The sequence below is a fragment of the Megalopta genalis genome, chromosome 4 (genome assembly GCF_051020955.1).
Source record: "Megalopta genalis isolate 19385.01 chromosome 4, iyMegGena1_principal, whole genome shotgun sequence".
Classification (NCBI taxonomy): Eukaryota; Metazoa; Arthropoda; class Insecta; order Hymenoptera; family Halictidae; genus Megalopta; species Megalopta genalis.
In genome coordinates, this window is record NC_135016.1 from 10,520,031 (window position 1) to 10,538,027 (window position 17,997).

At 37.7% G+C, this 17,997-nt stretch overlaps 2 protein-coding genes across 3 annotated transcripts in view; both read right to left on the reverse strand.

The window, feature by feature from the left end:
* Window positions 1-19: 19 nt before the first annotated feature.
* On the reverse strand, window positions 20-3,993 carry Faa (fumarylacetoacetate hydrolase). The gene is made up of 8 exons (XM_033477819.2): window positions 3,806-3,993; window positions 3,066-3,295; window positions 2,843-2,983; window positions 2,531-2,784; window positions 1,685-1,891; window positions 1,060-1,205; window positions 859-976; window positions 20-773 (listed from the first exon to the last, which is right to left on the reverse strand). The coding sequence occupies exons 1-8, from the start codon at window positions 3,887-3,889 to the stop codon at window positions 697-699; spliced, it is 1,257 nt and encodes a 418-aa protein (XP_033333710.2). The 5' UTR covers window positions 3,890-3,993; the 3' UTR covers window positions 20-696.
* Window positions 3,994-4,826: 833 nt separating this feature from the next.
* The window catches only part of Gad1 (glutamate decarboxylase), a 41,191-nt gene continuing 28,020 nt past the window's right edge, over window positions 4,827-17,997 (reverse strand). For both annotated transcript variants that reach the window (XM_033478123.2, XM_076521288.1), the window contains 4 exons: window positions 15,590-15,668; window positions 12,584-12,733; window positions 11,728-11,922; window positions 4,827-11,055 (listed from right to left, as the gene is read on the reverse strand). In XM_033478123.2, the coding sequence (XP_033334014.1) occupies window positions 10,882-11,055; window positions 11,728-11,922; window positions 12,584-12,733; window positions 15,590-15,668 (598 nt within the window). In that variant the 3' untranslated portion in view covers window positions 4,827-10,881. The remainder of the gene's footprint in view (window positions 11,056-11,727; window positions 11,923-12,583; window positions 12,734-15,589; window positions 15,669-17,997) is intronic.

A 17,997-nucleotide genomic window follows, 5' to 3' on the forward strand; every position in this document is an offset into this window, starting at 1 on the left:
CACGATATCACGCGATGAATTGCCATTTTTTTTACATTTTATTAGAAGTAGTACATTTCCAATACAAAATGAACGGGTACAAAACAGGCGCAGGACCATTTCGATCGTTTGTAAAGTATTAGGTCTACCGGAAAGTTCTGTCCGATAGTGTCACTTCAAGTTTCAATCCATATGCACATGTTGATTTGAGACATATATGACTATCTCTCTTTATCGTTGCATTTACACACATGTACTCTCCTAAATGAACTGAAACAAAGATGTCTCATGTCATTATTAAGTGAGACGCGATCGTGAAAACATGGCTACCGATGATAATGCCAGACCACATGCTGCTTTGGCTACTCGTCAGAGAATCGCAGAGCCAGGCTGGGAAATTCTGTCACATCCACCATACTTCCCAGACCTAGCAGCCTCCGATTATCACTTGTTTCTCTCTTTGCAAAACTTTTTACAGGAACAAAAATTCAAAACTGAAGCTGATGTCAACCAAGCACTAGTTGAGTTCTTCGCCTCTAAAAATAGATCATTTTTAAAAAATGGCATTTGCAAGTTGCTATCACGCTGACAAGAAGTCACAAGTAACGATGGAAAGTATATTCTACAATAAATATTATTAAATGTATGAAAATTGTGTTATATTTTATTTCAAAAACGGACAGAACTTTCCGGTAGACCTAATAGAAGCAGGACGGATTATTCAGTGGTAGCTGGCAACAATTTCCCGGAACACGGCCCGAATCCAATTCTATAGCCGTCGCCGACACAGTAACCTGGAAAACGATAACCATTTCATGACGTATCGATCAAATTATAGCTTGCAACAACGAACAGTGGTATGGTAACCGGCGAACGCACCTCGTATGATCACCTCGTCGCCATCTTGCAGGAACTTCCGGCTGGTTCCGTCTTTTAACGGTACGGGTCGTGTACCTTTCCAACATAGCTCGAGCATGGAACCATAGGAATCCGGCGACTGAGAATGAACACAATAAATTAGCGCGACATTGTTAGCGAAATTAATGCTGGTCTGTCGACGGGCAAATGTTTCGGACGCACCTCGCCACTTATCGTACCGGAAGCCATTAAGTCACCTGGATTGATATTGCATCCGGTTACGGTATGGTGAGCTAATTGCTGCTGCGGTGTCCAGTATTGGTATTTGTAGTTGCTGCGACAGACCGTGCTAACGGAACCGCTCGGCGCTATTGTAGAAAAGAACGCTGTGTCAGTCCGACTGTTCGAGAAATTCTTGATAAATCTGGCTATTTCAGTTTTGCTAACGACCGCGACATTTTATGTCGATGTTACAATTAACTAGTTCCGAAGATTTTAAACGGATCAAGATTTTTCTCACCTTTGATATCTCCAGTTTTATAAAACTGGTATTTTCTAAGTATATTAACTTTAATAGATTACTTAATTTTAATATTAAAGGTGCAATCGACAAAGTTACAATGTCTCTTAACCGTATATTCTAGATAAATAAAAATAGGCGATGACTTCCGGTAGCAAACCTCCAATTTTATGTGAAAGTTGCAAGATTTATCAATGAATTCCATAAATTCGGAATATACCAAGATTTTTCCCACTTCCGATAGCAACCTCTAAATTCATATCTTAGATCAACAATGTTGCAGTATTTTTCAATTATAAATTTCGTACAAAAAAAATTTTATCTCACTTTTGATATCAACCTCCAGCTTTATGTCAAAGTTGCAGGATCGACGATGCTGCAGATACGGAAACGGTTTCGGTTCTTGTGTAACATTAGGCACTTTGAACGGCTCCAGGGCTTCCATGGTGATGACCCATGGGGATATGGTGGTACCGAAATTCTTAGCTCCGAAAGGGCCCAGAGGAACATATTCCCATTTCTGTATATCCCTCGCTAGGAAACAATCATTCAATTAATCAAAATTGCATTAATAAGTCTTGGAAAAATTGTTCTTTGTAATTATAATAATACTAATCATCACGTTTCTTAACATACTGTCTTATGGATCTAAATTATTTTCGTAAACCTCATTTTTAGATTGATTAATTTCAAATGATGTTAATGTGATAATTGGACTGTGGATCCTTACTCATAATAAAAATTGTCTGTATCGAATAAAATAAGAGTTAAATAAAAGTGTACTTCTTCTTTTAACAATATTATTAAATTATTATTAAATTGTTAATAATATTAAATTATTATTATCATTATTAAATTATTCTTTCTCTTATCCATTTTTGCCATAAGTACATGAAATTCGCAATCTAGTAATAATGCGAAAAGAAAAATAAGATATTTAAAGAATCAAAGTAATTATCATCATTCTGGAGGACTTTTACAACATCGACTACCATAATTAAAAATGAGAATATTTTTTAATGGCACTACAAGAGAACATACCGTAAGATACGTCCCATAAAACTGTAAAAAAGATATTTCATAAAAAGTTCATTAATATTAAAAAAAAACCATAAAAAAAGCTACCAGCCACCCCTCCTTTTCTCCATTAACATCATTCATCTCGATCATTACCGCTCCAATCGTTCATGGTGACCATCCCAAAAATATGATCATAAGTTTCTGACGCTGAGATAGCGTCTCCCAAGTTGGTAGCTGGTCCCCCAACGAAGAAAGCGACTTCTAGTTCGAAATCCATCAACCTGGAGGGTCCAAAGGCTGGGTCAGCGCCTTCCACCGGAAGCGTCTGGCCACGTGGTCGTTTTATGGGTGTCCCGGAGACAACAACCGAGCTAGCCCTCCCATGGTAACCGACAGGTAGATGCCTCCTACGATTTAAAAACTCGTTTAGCTCCAATCGATCATATTTTCGCAATCAAAATTTACCAATTTGGCATCAGAGCGGTTTCTTTCCCTCGGAACATGATCCCCACGTTGGTGGCATGATGGATCGAAGAGTAGAAATCGGTGTAGTCGCCGATTTTCGCTGGCAGATGCATGGTCGCCTCTCTTTGAAGAACGAAGGCTCTGAGAGGGACAAATAAAATAAAATAAAATTCAAAGAAAATTTCTTTCAAGTTCGTTCGAGTCGTGAGACGAATTCCTTTACTTCGAACGAGTGTTCGGTTCCTGCAGGGTCTCGTTACTGGCTGACAATAAGTCCTGAAGCTTGGCTCTGGCCTCCAACCAGCTGGGCCTTCCCAGACCCATGAAGTCGTTGAGGCAATCCTGGCGGAAGACATCCTGTCTGCTTTTTAACAATGGCCCGTCGAAAAGCTGCGAGATTGCTGATAAATCCAATATCTGGTTGCCAATCGCTACGCCTATTCTCTTTTGCGGCTGCAAGAGATCTCGGTGTTACCATCGGCTGGTTCTACAGTTAGAGTATGGCAGCGATTGTTGCCGACATACTTAAGGAAACGCTCGAAAATCGTAGGAAATTCAAATATTATCAACGCAGGAAACATTGCTCATGGAAATATAAAACAGTTAACCAGATGTGCACTATTTATCGTAAAATCTTGTTTATCAGTTACTCTGACATAGTTATTAAACCTAGTACAGGTTCATAACGCGCGCCTGTTCTTTCCAACTGGTTGCTACAGATGGCGACCTATTTGTCGCAATTCCATAAAGCATAATTATACACAATCGCTCAATATTTAATTGTTTTTCCAAATTAATCGACGTCGTCGATCCATTTTCAATATCAGACCTTGAAATGGCCATTGAACTGTATAAATAATTATTTCGATGATGTTTCGAGGATCTATAGATCCTGATAAGGACGATCACTATGCGACGATTGACTATGTACAAATTCGTGATACCACTGTACTGCTTACTCACGTTATTCGCCGTCGAAAAGACACCGTACGGAAGGTTCTCAATGGGGAAATCGCAATCTGCAGAATACTCGACGAACGACTTCATGATTACGCTTGTCTCGACAGACTGAACCGAGGCGGCGGCTAAAATTTTGTTTTGTCAGCTCGCGTGATAATTCCTCGGAGGCTTGTCAAGGCCGACTGGCCTCTGTGAGATAATTTATACACCTGTTTACGAACGAGCCCCCCGTTCAACTCGTTCTAAATATTTCCCACGTTCTTTTCCCCTGTTTATCAACAGCGTCGTGTATCGTTAATTAATTGTATCGGCTCGGGATTGGACGACAACATCGGGAACTTTTATATGCAGCACCGAAGGTGAAACAGTGTCGTACTCACATGACGACCGTCTTATCACCTGGACGTCGTTCCTGATTCTTCCCCAAAAATTATGCATTTTCATATTTGTTCTCTCTGCTCTAATAATTCATTCTTCTTTGAAACGATTGTTCTACTGCGAGGTTCGATGTTTTTCATAGATTTTTATCAATTTTGTACAGCGAAAACGTGTTGACAAAATTGATTCGTAAAAATAATTGATTGGACAAATTAATTGAAAAAGATAGACTAAATGATTAAAAAAGGATAGATTGAAAAAGTTAATACAGAAAGAAAAAATGATATCATTCTTGCCTGATGTTTCGTTGTTTTTTTAATAATTTCATTTGCATTTCATAATGCAAAGTAGAAGCAACTTAAACAGTTCTTTATTTCATAATTTTTGCAGATCGTCTGTTTTTTACTTAGTTCAACGGTTTTGTTGTTTCTAATCGCAGTTATTTATTTTTATGATAAATGCATGAAATCTGCAGTTTATTTATTCTTAAAAAATGAAGATTAGATTAATAAGTTACATGTTTATTTTATTCGTGTCGAGAAGGCTGCTAATGTGTTTTTTAAGGCAATGAACTCAGGAAGATGTTTAACAGTGAATAGAATATTATGCAACCGAAGGGGTCACTCGGGGGCATTGAATCTCTCCATGAAATTTCACGTAACATGTATTGACAATTCGGGATAACAGCAGTTTATTAGACATTGATATACAGTGGATAATAAAGTCAATTAGGTTTGATAGGTGGTGGTACTCGTCGTACAACAAGATCACGACGTGCCAGCAAACATCGCTACTAATAAATCGTCTCACATATATACTCCGATTCTCTCCCTCTCTCTCTCTCTCTTTCTTTCTTCTCTCGCCAGCCGGTCGATACGGTTACGCACACATGGCACATACATATACAGATTTATATATATATAATTATTTCTCTCACCTATTTATATATATAAATGTATTTTTCTTCATTTTTTACGCCGACTTTTCTTCACGGTTACGTACAATGTATAACGATAACTGGCCTCGACAATCGCGAGGCGCTCACTATAATAATAATAATCATAATAATAATATTAATAGTAATATTAATCATAATATTCATAATAATAATAATAATAATAATAATAATAATAATATTGTTTTAATAATTCTCTCATCATTCTGGAAGACTTGGGACTTTGTTGTTCTTCTCCTCTCGCACCGTCACCAACTTAGACTAATAATTAACGATAATGAGGTCAGGGTCTCTGACCCCGGGCCGTTTCGATAAATCACAAGGAAAGGAATTGATCAATGTGGATCACGTTTGTGCCGATTTCCTCGATGATCCGGCTATATACAAATTATCCTAACAACGCTGGTGCATGTGCAACAATTTTTCGGAGAGGTGCATGGTGCTGGGTGCAACTAACGTGATAAACGTGCAGTCGGTCTAACGAAGTGCATAACGATACATTAAACTGTGCAGTGAATAAAAATCGTACGTAACAACAATGTCACGAGAATTCGAGAAGAATTCTTGTGAGAAATGAATGCAAATGTTTATGCAATTTCACTTAGTGCATCGATTTCATAAGGAAAATTGATTTCGTATTACTTTTCTTTTTATTTCAATTCAGTGACACATCTTCAGGGCGAAATCTGTTGGTTTCTTTGCTTTGACATAAAGTCTATTTAAGTTTGCATCAGGTTTTTACATGACTGGGTCATTACTTTTTTTTTTCGTTTTATACAAATCTCCACTGAAAAGTGTCTAGCTAAATCATACGATTTTTAAACATCGAATAATTTCAATCGTGCCACAAAGTAGACTTTATCTCAAAACAAAGCAGTCATCTCGTTTTAAAGATGGGTCACTTGATTAGAAACAATTAATTGCATGCAGAGCTGGATAAAATAGTATTTTAAATAGCAAACAGTAAATGGATATTTTATTTTACATCATGCATGTATTTTTCAAAAATAAAATATTTGATTTGTTAGAAAAAAATCTATATTTGAAAATAAAATATTTTATTCCTTGTAAACGATTTTTAATTTAATATCTCAAATAGCATTTTATTTGAAAAATTTAAGTAAAATTATATTTATTTTACTAAATCACACTGTAAAATATAATTATTTTGATAATCTAGAAAGAACGAAATACTTTTTCTCTTCTTCAAAGTATTCTATTTTATTCTTTATGAAGAATAATAGTAATATGTTACTAAAATCAAAAATATCTTATTTCATGTTTTAGATTATCAATGTAAAATATTTATTTTCATGCTTTAGTTTTAGATTACCAAAATAAACTATTTTACTTTACTTTTTACATTATAAAAGTGAAATATTTACTTCATGCTTCAGCTGTGGATTATCAAAATAAAATATTGATTTCATGCTACAACTGTGGATTGTCAAAATAAAATATCTTATTTACTAAAATTTTATGTTCTATTTGAAATACTATTTTATTTGAATTCTGAAGAATCTATTATTTAAAATAGCATCTCAAATGTTTAGTATATAAATATCACTCAGCTCCGATTGCGCGAGTATTTCAGTTCGTGAGAATTGCATAAAATTCGCATACCAACAGACAACTGTATTTACAAGGGTGCGGGCCGGGTCTAAGGAGAAATGGGCACAAGAACGATGATACAAAACCGTCTTGAGCACCGGCACTGTCATGGCGGCCGTGCTTTATATCACGCTTATGTTCGCGAACGACGTCGTATCCCTAAATAAATGAAGGGCTCGGGGTCTCTACGGAGACTGGCTCGTCGTTCACTCCCATCTCATCGTACAAATCTACCATTGGATTACATTCTTGCTCTGACATCGGTAGGATATCGAGGTTCGTCGGCCATCTTGTCGGCAGCGTCGACGACTGTAGACAAAGAAACTCGCAACGCCGATAAAATTGTGGACAATCAACAACAACGGTTCGATAGAGTGTCTCTTGCAGGTATCGGTATTATGGTCAGATGGATCTCTCTCTCTCTCTCTTTCTCTCCCTCTCCCTCTCTCTCGCGCGCACTCTCTCTCTCTCTCTCTCTTTCGAATTCTTCTTTTCAAAAATATCTCTCATCTCCCATTCTTTATTGTCTAAGGAACCTCGTTCCCTTGCCGTCACCTCATGAATCGTTAACATGCAATTATCATCTATTAACGTGTACTGCGGACGTTTATGCTTCCTTTGCAATTTGAAACGTCCATTTCCGCAATATCAGATTATTTCGAATTTTTATTTGACTTTCTTTACTTCATAGTTTGTTTCGAAAGCATAAATGTCCGCAGTCTCTTAACCAGTCAGCTGTTTTCGACGAGTATACTAGTCACGAGGAAACGGCGATACTTTGATTTATTACGAGCGGATATACTCGTCATGCGTAAAAATGTGCCGTTTAAATAGCAATTTTAGCGAAAAGTAAAACGTATTCGTAAAGATCGGGGAGGTTTCACACGAAAACAGTTTTACAGCGTAAACTTTAAGCTGCTTCGAATGTTTGGCGGCGAAGACGAAACGAAACGGACGAATAAAAAGATATCAATAATTATCGTGTCGCTTACTTCCTGCGACAAATTTTAGGTGAACAGCTTTCGGAAACGGTCGCTACAGCCAACTGGTTAATAATCTTTGCTTAATCGTTCTCCTCGGTCGCTGGTTTTCTGTCTCGTTCTGTCTGGCTTCGGTTCTCGTAGTTGTCGACAGTCGACGGGAGAAGGAAACGGTAAATTCGTAGATACTTCGTAGAATAGATAGATACATTAACGCGCCTCCATACGCTTTTACACCTAGACAGTACCTCACGACTCATCTTCCTTGGATCGTTCGTTTACACGATGGCTAGTGATGATTCGAGGTCTATACAGAGTCGATCGGTTCTCACGAAACTGTTCTTCCGGTTCGTTTCTCGAACAGTTCGATATTTCTTCGTCGTTAGCTTTTTTTGTGGTTTGTTCATATTTCTTCGCTTTCTCACGGGCGAAAACATTGTAAAACATCGTTAGAATACGGGAAACGATACATTCGCGATTACCGTTTCGTTGGAAAAACGAGTCGTCGTCGGTGAGTAATGGAGGCCTACGGCGGTGACCAAGTTTGTCCTAACAGTGTCGTTTATACGAAAGAACGTGTGACCGACTACGGGAAACGTAACACTAACAAGTCGTAGGAATTCGAACAAGAGTGAAGTTGGGACCGGTGTGCAATGAGTACGAAGGTAATCGACGAACTAAAATGACAACCGTCCGCGCGAATACTTGAAAAAGCATGTACTTTCATGGGTTTGTGTTTTGTATCTTTAAAATCTCAACACTAAATATATATGTATATATATATTTTTATATATATATATAATATACGCTTTGTTCTTCATATATATATTTATACTTTTTTTGCTTTTTTATTAAATACATTTATACTTTTTTTTTTCTTCTTGTATAGTAATGGATGCGGCCCATATTTCCTTGTACCGTACGCAAACGATCAATAAGTAACAAATTCATATTTAGTCTCTTCAACGAAACAACTCGCAGCATCGGCTGATTTTTTAAATTCTCTATGCGAAAACAAACGAATCGATATCTCGCTATCGCTATATCGTAACTATCTCCCCCGTAGCTTACCGTTCCAAGTAAAAATATTTTGTACCTCTATCTCGTTTTGGGCGTCGCTGCCGAGCCGGCAACGAACACGGAATTACGACGTCGAATCTCGGAAAGCTGGTGTCACCGCACTCTGTGACACTTTCGATTGGTTTTCATTTTCGAATACACAGACACACGAGAAATCGGTTCGACGCGTTCGCGACCACGCGTTCACATTCCGGAAGACGTAAATTGATTTCATTAAACGTCGCGCTTTCGTAATACTCCATCGACTCCGTTTCGCTAAATTGTTTATTGTGTTTAATAAATCGTTCGATGGTCGCGAACGTGTCGAACACGACGAAACAAGGACACTGGTGGAAACATTTAACCCGAGAAAGATAACCTACGTCGCAGAGGCGCCTGCGAAGACTGTTGATTTTTGTTAATTTTTCATAGAGGTCTAGTGATTTAAGTTTAAAATTACTTAAAATATAAAAAAATATAATATAAATGCATTTTATTTTTACAATAATGCCAAACCTTTAAAATGACTAGATTAACTTAAATAAATATCCATTGTTAGTATAAAATTGACGCCTTAGAAAAGCATGCGCCTCTGAAGCGTATGGTTATCTTTTACGTACGTTGTCATATGGTTATCTTTCTAGGGTTAAGGTAATTTGAATTAAGTGTGTCGAATGACTTTGCATACTGGTCAGAGACGAGCAGAATTTTCGTTTCTGGAACAAATCGTGAACGGAAGAGAATTTGTCGAATGTTTCTGAAGGTTTTGGAAGTTAATTCAATCTTGAATCTTGTACTATATTTTGATGAAAATTGCGTCACGTGTTGCTCGTTTCTCTCTAGATTTCGATTAAAATTTCCGCTGGTTCGGAGAACGTTCGCGCGCCTTCTGTGCCCCGATCGTCGAACAAAGATCAAACCGTTAAACTGAACTATCGAAGCGCGGCTAATTTACTATTGCTTCGGTTCACGACAATACACCAGAGAGTCGTTCTCTACGTCCCTCCTCCGTGTCGTTTTGCATTTCTCTAGTGATAACAGTACAGCTGTGAGGAATGAAGGCTAGTAACATTTACGGCCGGAAGCGTCGCTAGAGTTCTGTAAACCCGACTCCTTCGTTTCGTGGATATGCTGTGTGCTTACAAACCTAGAGAACTTACACGCTATGAGTATCCTTCGATCAGTAGCTTTCACTTTTAATACGTTGAAGAAGCGTTTATTCGTACTACGAACGGTGATCCGCTGACCGACTCTCTCCCCTCCGAACCGTCTCCAAACACCGACGCCGTTCCCCGAATTTCAAGATCCTCGAAACCGTCCCAAAAATTTCGAATACGCGTGCTTCAATTCGCATGGAAATTGCTCGCAGTCGTTGAACGGTTGTGTTACACGAAAATATAGACATCTGCGGCTACATGTACGACGTATTTCCGTGAAATGGAAACACCTCGAAACACCTTCGTGCGCCTACGAAAATTTGCTAATTAATCGAGAGCTCGAAAACGCGCATCGAAATCGTTTGCAGTCGTTGAACGATTAAATCCCTCGAAAATATATTCGCCGCGGACTCCGGAAAAATTGGGTAACGTTTCTGTTCTCGCGGACTTGTATAATATCTTTCAGAAACTTCGATCACATTAATTAGTGCCAATGGTTCAGCGGCGCGGCGCGTTTCCGTAAAATGGAAACACCGTGGCACGCTGTTAAAGATTCCCGAAAGATCGAAAGTTTCCATTTTTTCTTTTTCTTTTTTGAAAACGGACGAAGAACGCGGAAAAATGTCGAGAAGGTTCTCGTTTGGAGACTGTTTAAATCGCGTTCGAAAAACTCACAGTTAGTTAGGCGCCAATGTATTCGATGTACCTCCGATAAATGAGCGACGGAGAGAGCCAGCGTCTGCGACTTAAATTAACTAACCATGATTGCGAATCTGAGTTTGGCCTCCGGAATTTTTTGTACACTTAACGGACCGCGACGCGGTTCTCCTGTTCACCGATGAAATTCTCTAGACGTGTGTATATAATATACCAGGAGGATTGACTTGGCGCCGCGATACCGTGGCTGATTATGCTACTAATTAAGAGCAGGCAGGTTTCTTACAGGTCGTGGCCTAACCGGTCCATTTCGGACAGCAGAAAGTCGACGTCAGCTTCCGTCACCGCGGCGCTCGAGATGATGTTCCTGAAGAAGTTAGGTCGCCGGTCGTCCGGCTGATAGCCGACCATCAGAGTGCCGGCTTCCATCATGCGCCCCTTCAAAATGGGACAAATCTGCGGACAAATATTCGTCCTCGATTAGGTCCATCGTTATTTTGATGGAAAATATTTCTTTCACTTTTAAAGACAACTGAACGTCTCTTTGTTCCTTCAGACTATTAACTGTGCAGCAATATGCAGATTCAGAACGAGTTTGTTCATTAAATATGATAAATACACTGCTGATTCTTATGTGACATCAAAATTGTCTGCAGTATAAAATATTTTTGACACAAGTTCGATTTTTAAAACGAACCAAAAATCCCTTAAACTCTGCATGCGATATGAAGATTTAGAAAAAGTTTGTTATAGTTCAATATAATAAACAGTCTGCTGATTTTCATGCAAAATAAAAATTGTCTGCATCAATTACAAGAAACAAACGAGAATTACATTAAAATATAATTACTATATTGAAAATAATACGTAGATGTTTTTATATTCTGTTAATCTTTTAACTGATTCAATTATTGCTCAGTTACTTTTCTTGCAAGTGCATAAGATTATTGCAGTTTAAAAGTGGATAGGATCTCATTGGATAGGATCTTGATACTCTGAGGATTATTCTTCGGGAACAATTTAAATTCTTACGAAGATTTCGAAGTTGCTTAAATCCTTCAAATTATTAATCGCAACAATGTGAAGATTTAGAAAGAGTTTTCTGATCAAATGGATTGTGAGTCTCACATCGGCAATTATCTTGATCCTTTCGGGACCATGTGGCATGTTCCTCACGCGCGTTGGCAGGTACCAGAAACAGCAGTTGACCATTTCCGGCTCGAGTATCAGGTAGTATCTGTCAGGCATTTGCTTGATTCGCCTGACCATGTATTCCGTGAGTTCCATCAGTCGGTCCATGTGTTTTTCGAAGCCTTCTGTACCCTGCAGCGACGTTAAACGACGCTTTAATTGTATTGCAGTATATTTGATTCGGTTTCAGATCAATTTCACAACGCGACAACTATGATCCTTTATAATCTTGTTCTGTCCTTAATTAATTCAAATGCTCTTGGATCTGACGCTTTTCTCAAATAAAAAAGAATTGTTTTACAGAAATCTAGAGAAACGATAGATTGATCTAGATTGATTTAAATAATTAATAATAATTACTGATGAAGTTAAAGTACGAATGAATAGAAAGACGATCGGAGGAAAACATTAGCAAATATTAAATAAAAAATATCTTAAATAAAACGTCTATTCTTATATAATATCTCATGGACGAAATAAAAATGTGAATGACTATTAAGAAACCTACAAAAATACAACATGGCTGCTTCTATCTTAATCTTAGCGTCCATTAGGAAACAACAATGCCTCGAAGCAGGATATCGACAGTTCCTCAAGTAGCATTGTTTAAACAACTGTGTCTTAAATCGAAAACGTATTCCTTGGTCTGCGTAGACAGCTGTCAAACTTTCAGTGAAACGAGCGAGCCAAAATGTAAAGACCAGCCTCCGCCGGCTGAATGGAAATCCGGGGATATGAAAACGCCGGCAGAGTTCATTATCCGTTCGTTTCATTGAATCCCTCGGGCGTTTACCTTAGCACGCCATTGCAGCCACAGCTTGAAGATGTCATTGTGACGTCCGCATTGAATCACCTTATCACCGGTGTCATACTTGACGTCATAGAGCTTGTCCGTCATGAACAAATACTCGGCGGACATTTGGTTGCAGCTAATCAGCAGGCCCTGGGAACAGAAAGCCGTGCATGATGCGAAGCAGAAAACACACACACGCGCACAGAGAGAGAGAGAGAGAGAGAGAGAGAGAGAGAAGAGGCGGGGAGGAAGTAAACGCCACGTCGGGGTACCGTTTTTCAATTCCTGCGGAACAATGCGCGTTTCGAGGCATGTTCGACAAACTTTCTGATTGACAGCCGCGAACAAACGAGACTTGGCTGGGTCGATATGATACCCAACTCATGCGCAGGAGGAGGGAAACCGAGGGATATTGAATTTACAAAATGGCGGCCTGGAATACGCCACTCCGGCCGCCATTGTTCACGACTGCTGTTACAATTGTTACTCGTAAAACTTTCCCTTAATCACCGGTCTGCGGTAACGAGCAATTCTTGTCACTGTTGGATTTTCATTAAAATGCACACTTAATTTGTTCTTCTTTTCTAGAGATCTTTAAGGAACCTCTCATTGTATCGTTTTATTTTTAGTATGTCAGCTTTTTTTATGAATTTATTATTTATTTTTAATAAACCAACTATTTTTGTGATCGACCAGACCGTGGAATTAATTAGTCTAAATCCTGAAGGCTCCAATTAAAACTTTAATTGTGTCACAGTAGAACCTTGATTAACTGAACTGGATTTTCCTCGATGTTTGTTATGTAGATTTTTAATTATTCGAAGTAACAAGAATGAAACACTATTGAAGAACCACGATTAAACCTTGTTTTATAATTTTATACTATTATTTTAATAATTTATCTAAAATAAAAAGAAATTAACTATCAATTCTGAATTCGCTTAATCGAAATTTTATATTTCTATTCAAAAATCTGTTAACATTCCAGCAGTCAGTTATACATTGATGACAGAACTTTGTTGTCAGTCTTGAAAATCAATTTTCAGTACAATATATCCAGCAAATGAAAGGTTATTTTTCGGTTATTTATATTATTTATATTATTATTTATATTATTATTTATATTTTGTTATATATATTAAATTTTGGTTATTTATTCAAAACCCAACATTCTTTATTAACAATCTTCATTCTTCTCATATTTAATCATTTAGCGTTTACATAACTGTAAAGTACAGTAAATTTTCCCTAATTGACGCGTAGTTTTTATAGTTGTTGACAATCGGTAACTATACAATTGTATACGAATTACAATACGTATCATCTCTTTCAAAATTGCCTATTTTTGTGCACGATCTGATCATCAATTAGGGAGAATTTACCTAGCAATTGTCTACAACGAAACACTAATCGTACACGAACATTTTGCCTTTCCTAACGAAGTCGAATAAATCAGTTTCACCTGACCAGAAGTTCAACGACCTCCCCTCGCCCCCGAACAGTTCAAGAATCGCTGCTGCAAACGAATGCCCGCCGCGATAGGGTTAAAACAAACGAATTGTTTTTCGTTCGATTGAATGGGTTTCGAACGGCACGGCGGACGACGGGCGAGGGTAAACGAATTTTCCAAGGGTGTGAGGATAACGATATCAAGAACGACGAAAGAATAGGATCTCCCCCCGAAACGTTTCGCGGCAGCCGGTGCACGGAATTTTAATATCCGAGGGGGGAGTCCTGCGCCAGCAATAACCACGCAGGCGTCCTCGGGAGGGACAGACCCTCCGGCAAGCCGTCGTACGCTCTCGGCAACATATGTTATCTCTTAGTTTAATTAAATTCCTGCAGTGCCGCGTTCCGACGTGTACGTCTACCCCTCGGAATGCAGCCACTGTTGTGTCATCACCCTTACGGGACGCTGGAATTTCGCTGCAGGATCTTCCGTTGTCGATCCCGGCTAGCTCTGTCGAGCCTCGCGGACGCGTTTCACATGTTCAACTCGGCGAATTCTGTTTAAACAACTATTCAACCCCTTCGACGACATTGTCACGTGTACCCCGCGGATTCGTGGAATACTTGGATATGGCTTGCACCTTTCGCGGAACAGCAGATGTATCTGGATATACGTGTTTGTGATTGTTGAATTGTTAATAGAAGGAATCCAGGGGAATGTAATACGGTTTGGAAATTTGGTAATTGAAATGTTCGAAATATAATCCCTAGGCCAAATTCACGCTTTCCAATTTTGGAAATTTTATTAGCAGAAATTGATTTGTTTGAGTATGTCATATTGTAGCCTGTCAAGTTGGTTAGGTTTATGAAATCTGCATGTGTGCAGGGTAATTCAATTATTGAAGCTTGGAAGTCAAGATTTTCATTCTTTGTATGTTGTTACGACAATTTATATCTCTGAAATGTGATTTTATACGAAACGATTTAATTAGTGGAGCTTTAAACTTGTTTTTACATTTTGTTTACCATATAAAAGTAACATTGGAAAAATCTGCGTGTACTCAAATCTCTTTTTACACAAAGTATTTTTTAAAAAATATGTAGAAATAGTATCAGTGATTTTAAAATCTATAGAAATAGTGCTACTTTTAGTGATTTTGTGAAGTATAGAAATAGTGCTACTCTTGATGACTCTAAGAAACATAGAAATGCCATTTTTTCTAACAATTTTAAAGATTGTAGAAATGACATTAATGATTTCAAGAAGTGTAGAAACACCATTACTTCTAACGATTTTTAAAAATATCGAAATATTATTTATTTTAATATTAGAAAGTGTAGAAATAGTATTAGTATTATATATTATTCTATAATATATAATATTAGAATTATATAGTATTATATAACATATGGTATTAGTATTGTATAGTATTATATAATTTATAATATTAGTATTATATAGTATTATATAATAGTATTATTAAAATGTACAGACAGCACTACTTTTAACAATTTCAATGATTTCAAGAAATACAGAAAAATTAAAAAAGGACTTACATCCTCCTTGAAGTGGATGGTCGAACACTGCAGCAGTGCACCCATAAGTTTGTGGGGGTTCCAGGTCACGGAGTCAGCCCTGCGAACATTCGCACACCATCCAAAATTACTCAAAAATCCGCAACCCCATAAACACTACATATCAACAAAGTAATCGTCACATTTATGGCTTCACTGTGCAATCAGGCATGCTACATGTCACGAGTAAACGCGCCGCAGCGATTGGTTTCGAGTCACTATTGTTGAACCAGATCCCTCATCCATCGATCTGATCAGAGGAACCTGTCGAAAAGCGACGTATCAAGGTGGCTGAAAAAGCCGCGCGAGCCCAGCTGGTCGCCGAACGTTTATCCACTCCCACGGGGACCAATAGGGGATAAAATATGAGTTATCTTCCCTCCGTACCACGGGGGTCCATCAACTCGAGAGAACAGCTATTAATATAGCCACGGGATTGGATTTAACCCTCCGCCCCTGGACACACCCTTGCGGTAGAAACTCTTAACCCTTCTTAATCCTTCTTCACAGCACGAGAAGCTGTGCGATACTTGACACCAATTTGCGATGCACTTGGTCCGATCAACAAGTGTTGCTTATCGTTAACGTAATCTCCTTATGTGCATCGATAATTATCCCACAGTGCGTACTTTTTTATCTCAATTTTATTCCATTCTGAATTTTTATTAATATAAACCTTGCCCGTTTATTGTGTCCCCAATTTGTATCAGTTATTATGTAGATATAGTAAATTCTCCCTGATTGACACTGAAATTGTGCACAAAAATGGACAATTTGGGAAGATGAGATACGATTTTTCAAGCCTTGCGGCTCGTTTCTGTAAACGATATAAACTACATTATATTATATTATAAACTATATACATTATTATATTATATTATTATTGTATTATTATATTATATTATTATTGTATTACCATATTTTATATTATTATTGTACTATCATAATATATTATTATATATTGTATTATTATATTATTATTATCATAGTATTATATTATAAACTATGAAAACAAGCCGCAAAGCGCGGATATTCGTATCTCCTCTTCCAAAATTGTCCATTTTTTTTGTACAATCTGAGCGTCAATTAGGGAGAATTTACTGTACATTCATAGATATTAAAATGAGGCAAAGTGAAGTAGATAAATTTCTCTGTTTCTTAATTGAAAACAAAAGAATAAAACAGAGTGAGGTAAAGTTAAAATGGAATCAAATGGATTGGTCGCACAAATAATAAAGTAATACGTAAAATATATTGTTTCTCAAGAAAAAAAATAAACTGACAGATTTACAAAAAGAATCAATGAAATAAATAGCATATATGTTAAATTGAGCACTTTCAAAAGTACTTCGAATTTTGAGTACATTATAGCTTGAAGATATATAACGCCATTCAATTTTCATCACAAATTAATCATTTTATATATGTATCACATTTTATTGTGACTATTAAATATATTAGAGCGCTCCTGAATTTTCTTTGTACGTACAATGATTTTGTATAGAAATCGGAAGATTTTAAAGTTCAATTCTAATCATCTAACCACGCTTTTAAAAAAAGAAAAAACTGAAAAACATTTCGAATTGATATTAAAATACCATGGCAATCACCAAATCGCTGGCAAATTCCTGAAATTTCTCCAAGTATGCTGCGGTAATATTTCATCCTTAGATATGATTACTACGCCAGAATTCCCAGTCATGTTCCACGATGATTTCTCAAAGTCCCCCGAAACCGAGCTTTTGATTGCACGCGCAGGCATCGCGCGGAGCATGCACCGGAAACGCGAACGACAGCCACGCAAGTGTATCATCGCGAACACGTCATTTGCCAGTTTTCTAGAGAGCAGACAACCAGCTGTCCGCTTTATGACAAACGTTATCGACACTCGGCAACTGACACATATATCGCGACACTGTCTCTCCAGTCTGTTGACTGCGGATGATGCGGAGGGCACTCGAGGCGGCCCGGGAAAAGAGATTCGTGTCGGCGACAGGCGTTTGCCATTAGTCACTTCTCTGCATCCTCTTCAGCGTCCGAGTTCGCCGTGTTCTGTAGTATTTACTTTCGAGAGCTTATACTGTTGAACACGCTTCAAGCATTTCGCCAAGTTCCCTCTGCTCGGTAGGATAAACCGGATTTGCCATTTTTGTACGGTTTAGTACGAATTTCTGGGATTTAACGTTCTAATTAATGCTCGATCGTAACATCTGTTGAATCGTACTTTGATATCGAAATTGAAATATCTCGTGAGATGTCGGTGATTATTGGAAAAATATATTATTTAACAGATTGTGCATATTCGGCTGTGGGATTACATTCACAGCGTTTTAACTGTTTCAGTTTTTTTGATATTTTAACTCACGTTCCGTGGTGTACGAAAAAATTAA

Coding starts and splice junctions, on each gene's coding strand:
- Faa (XM_033477819.2), bottom strand. CDS start 3,889: ATGAAGTCGTTCGTCGAGTATTCTGCAGATTGCGATTTCCCCATTGAG. Junction 1,206..1,684: donor GCTGGAGGTTGATATCAAAA/GTGAGATAAAAT, acceptor TTTCTACAATAG/CGCCGAGCGGTTCCGTTAGC. Junction 774..858: donor CGACGAGGTGATCATACGAG/GTGCGTTCGCCG, acceptor ATCGTTTTCCAG/GTTACTGTGTCGGCGACGGC.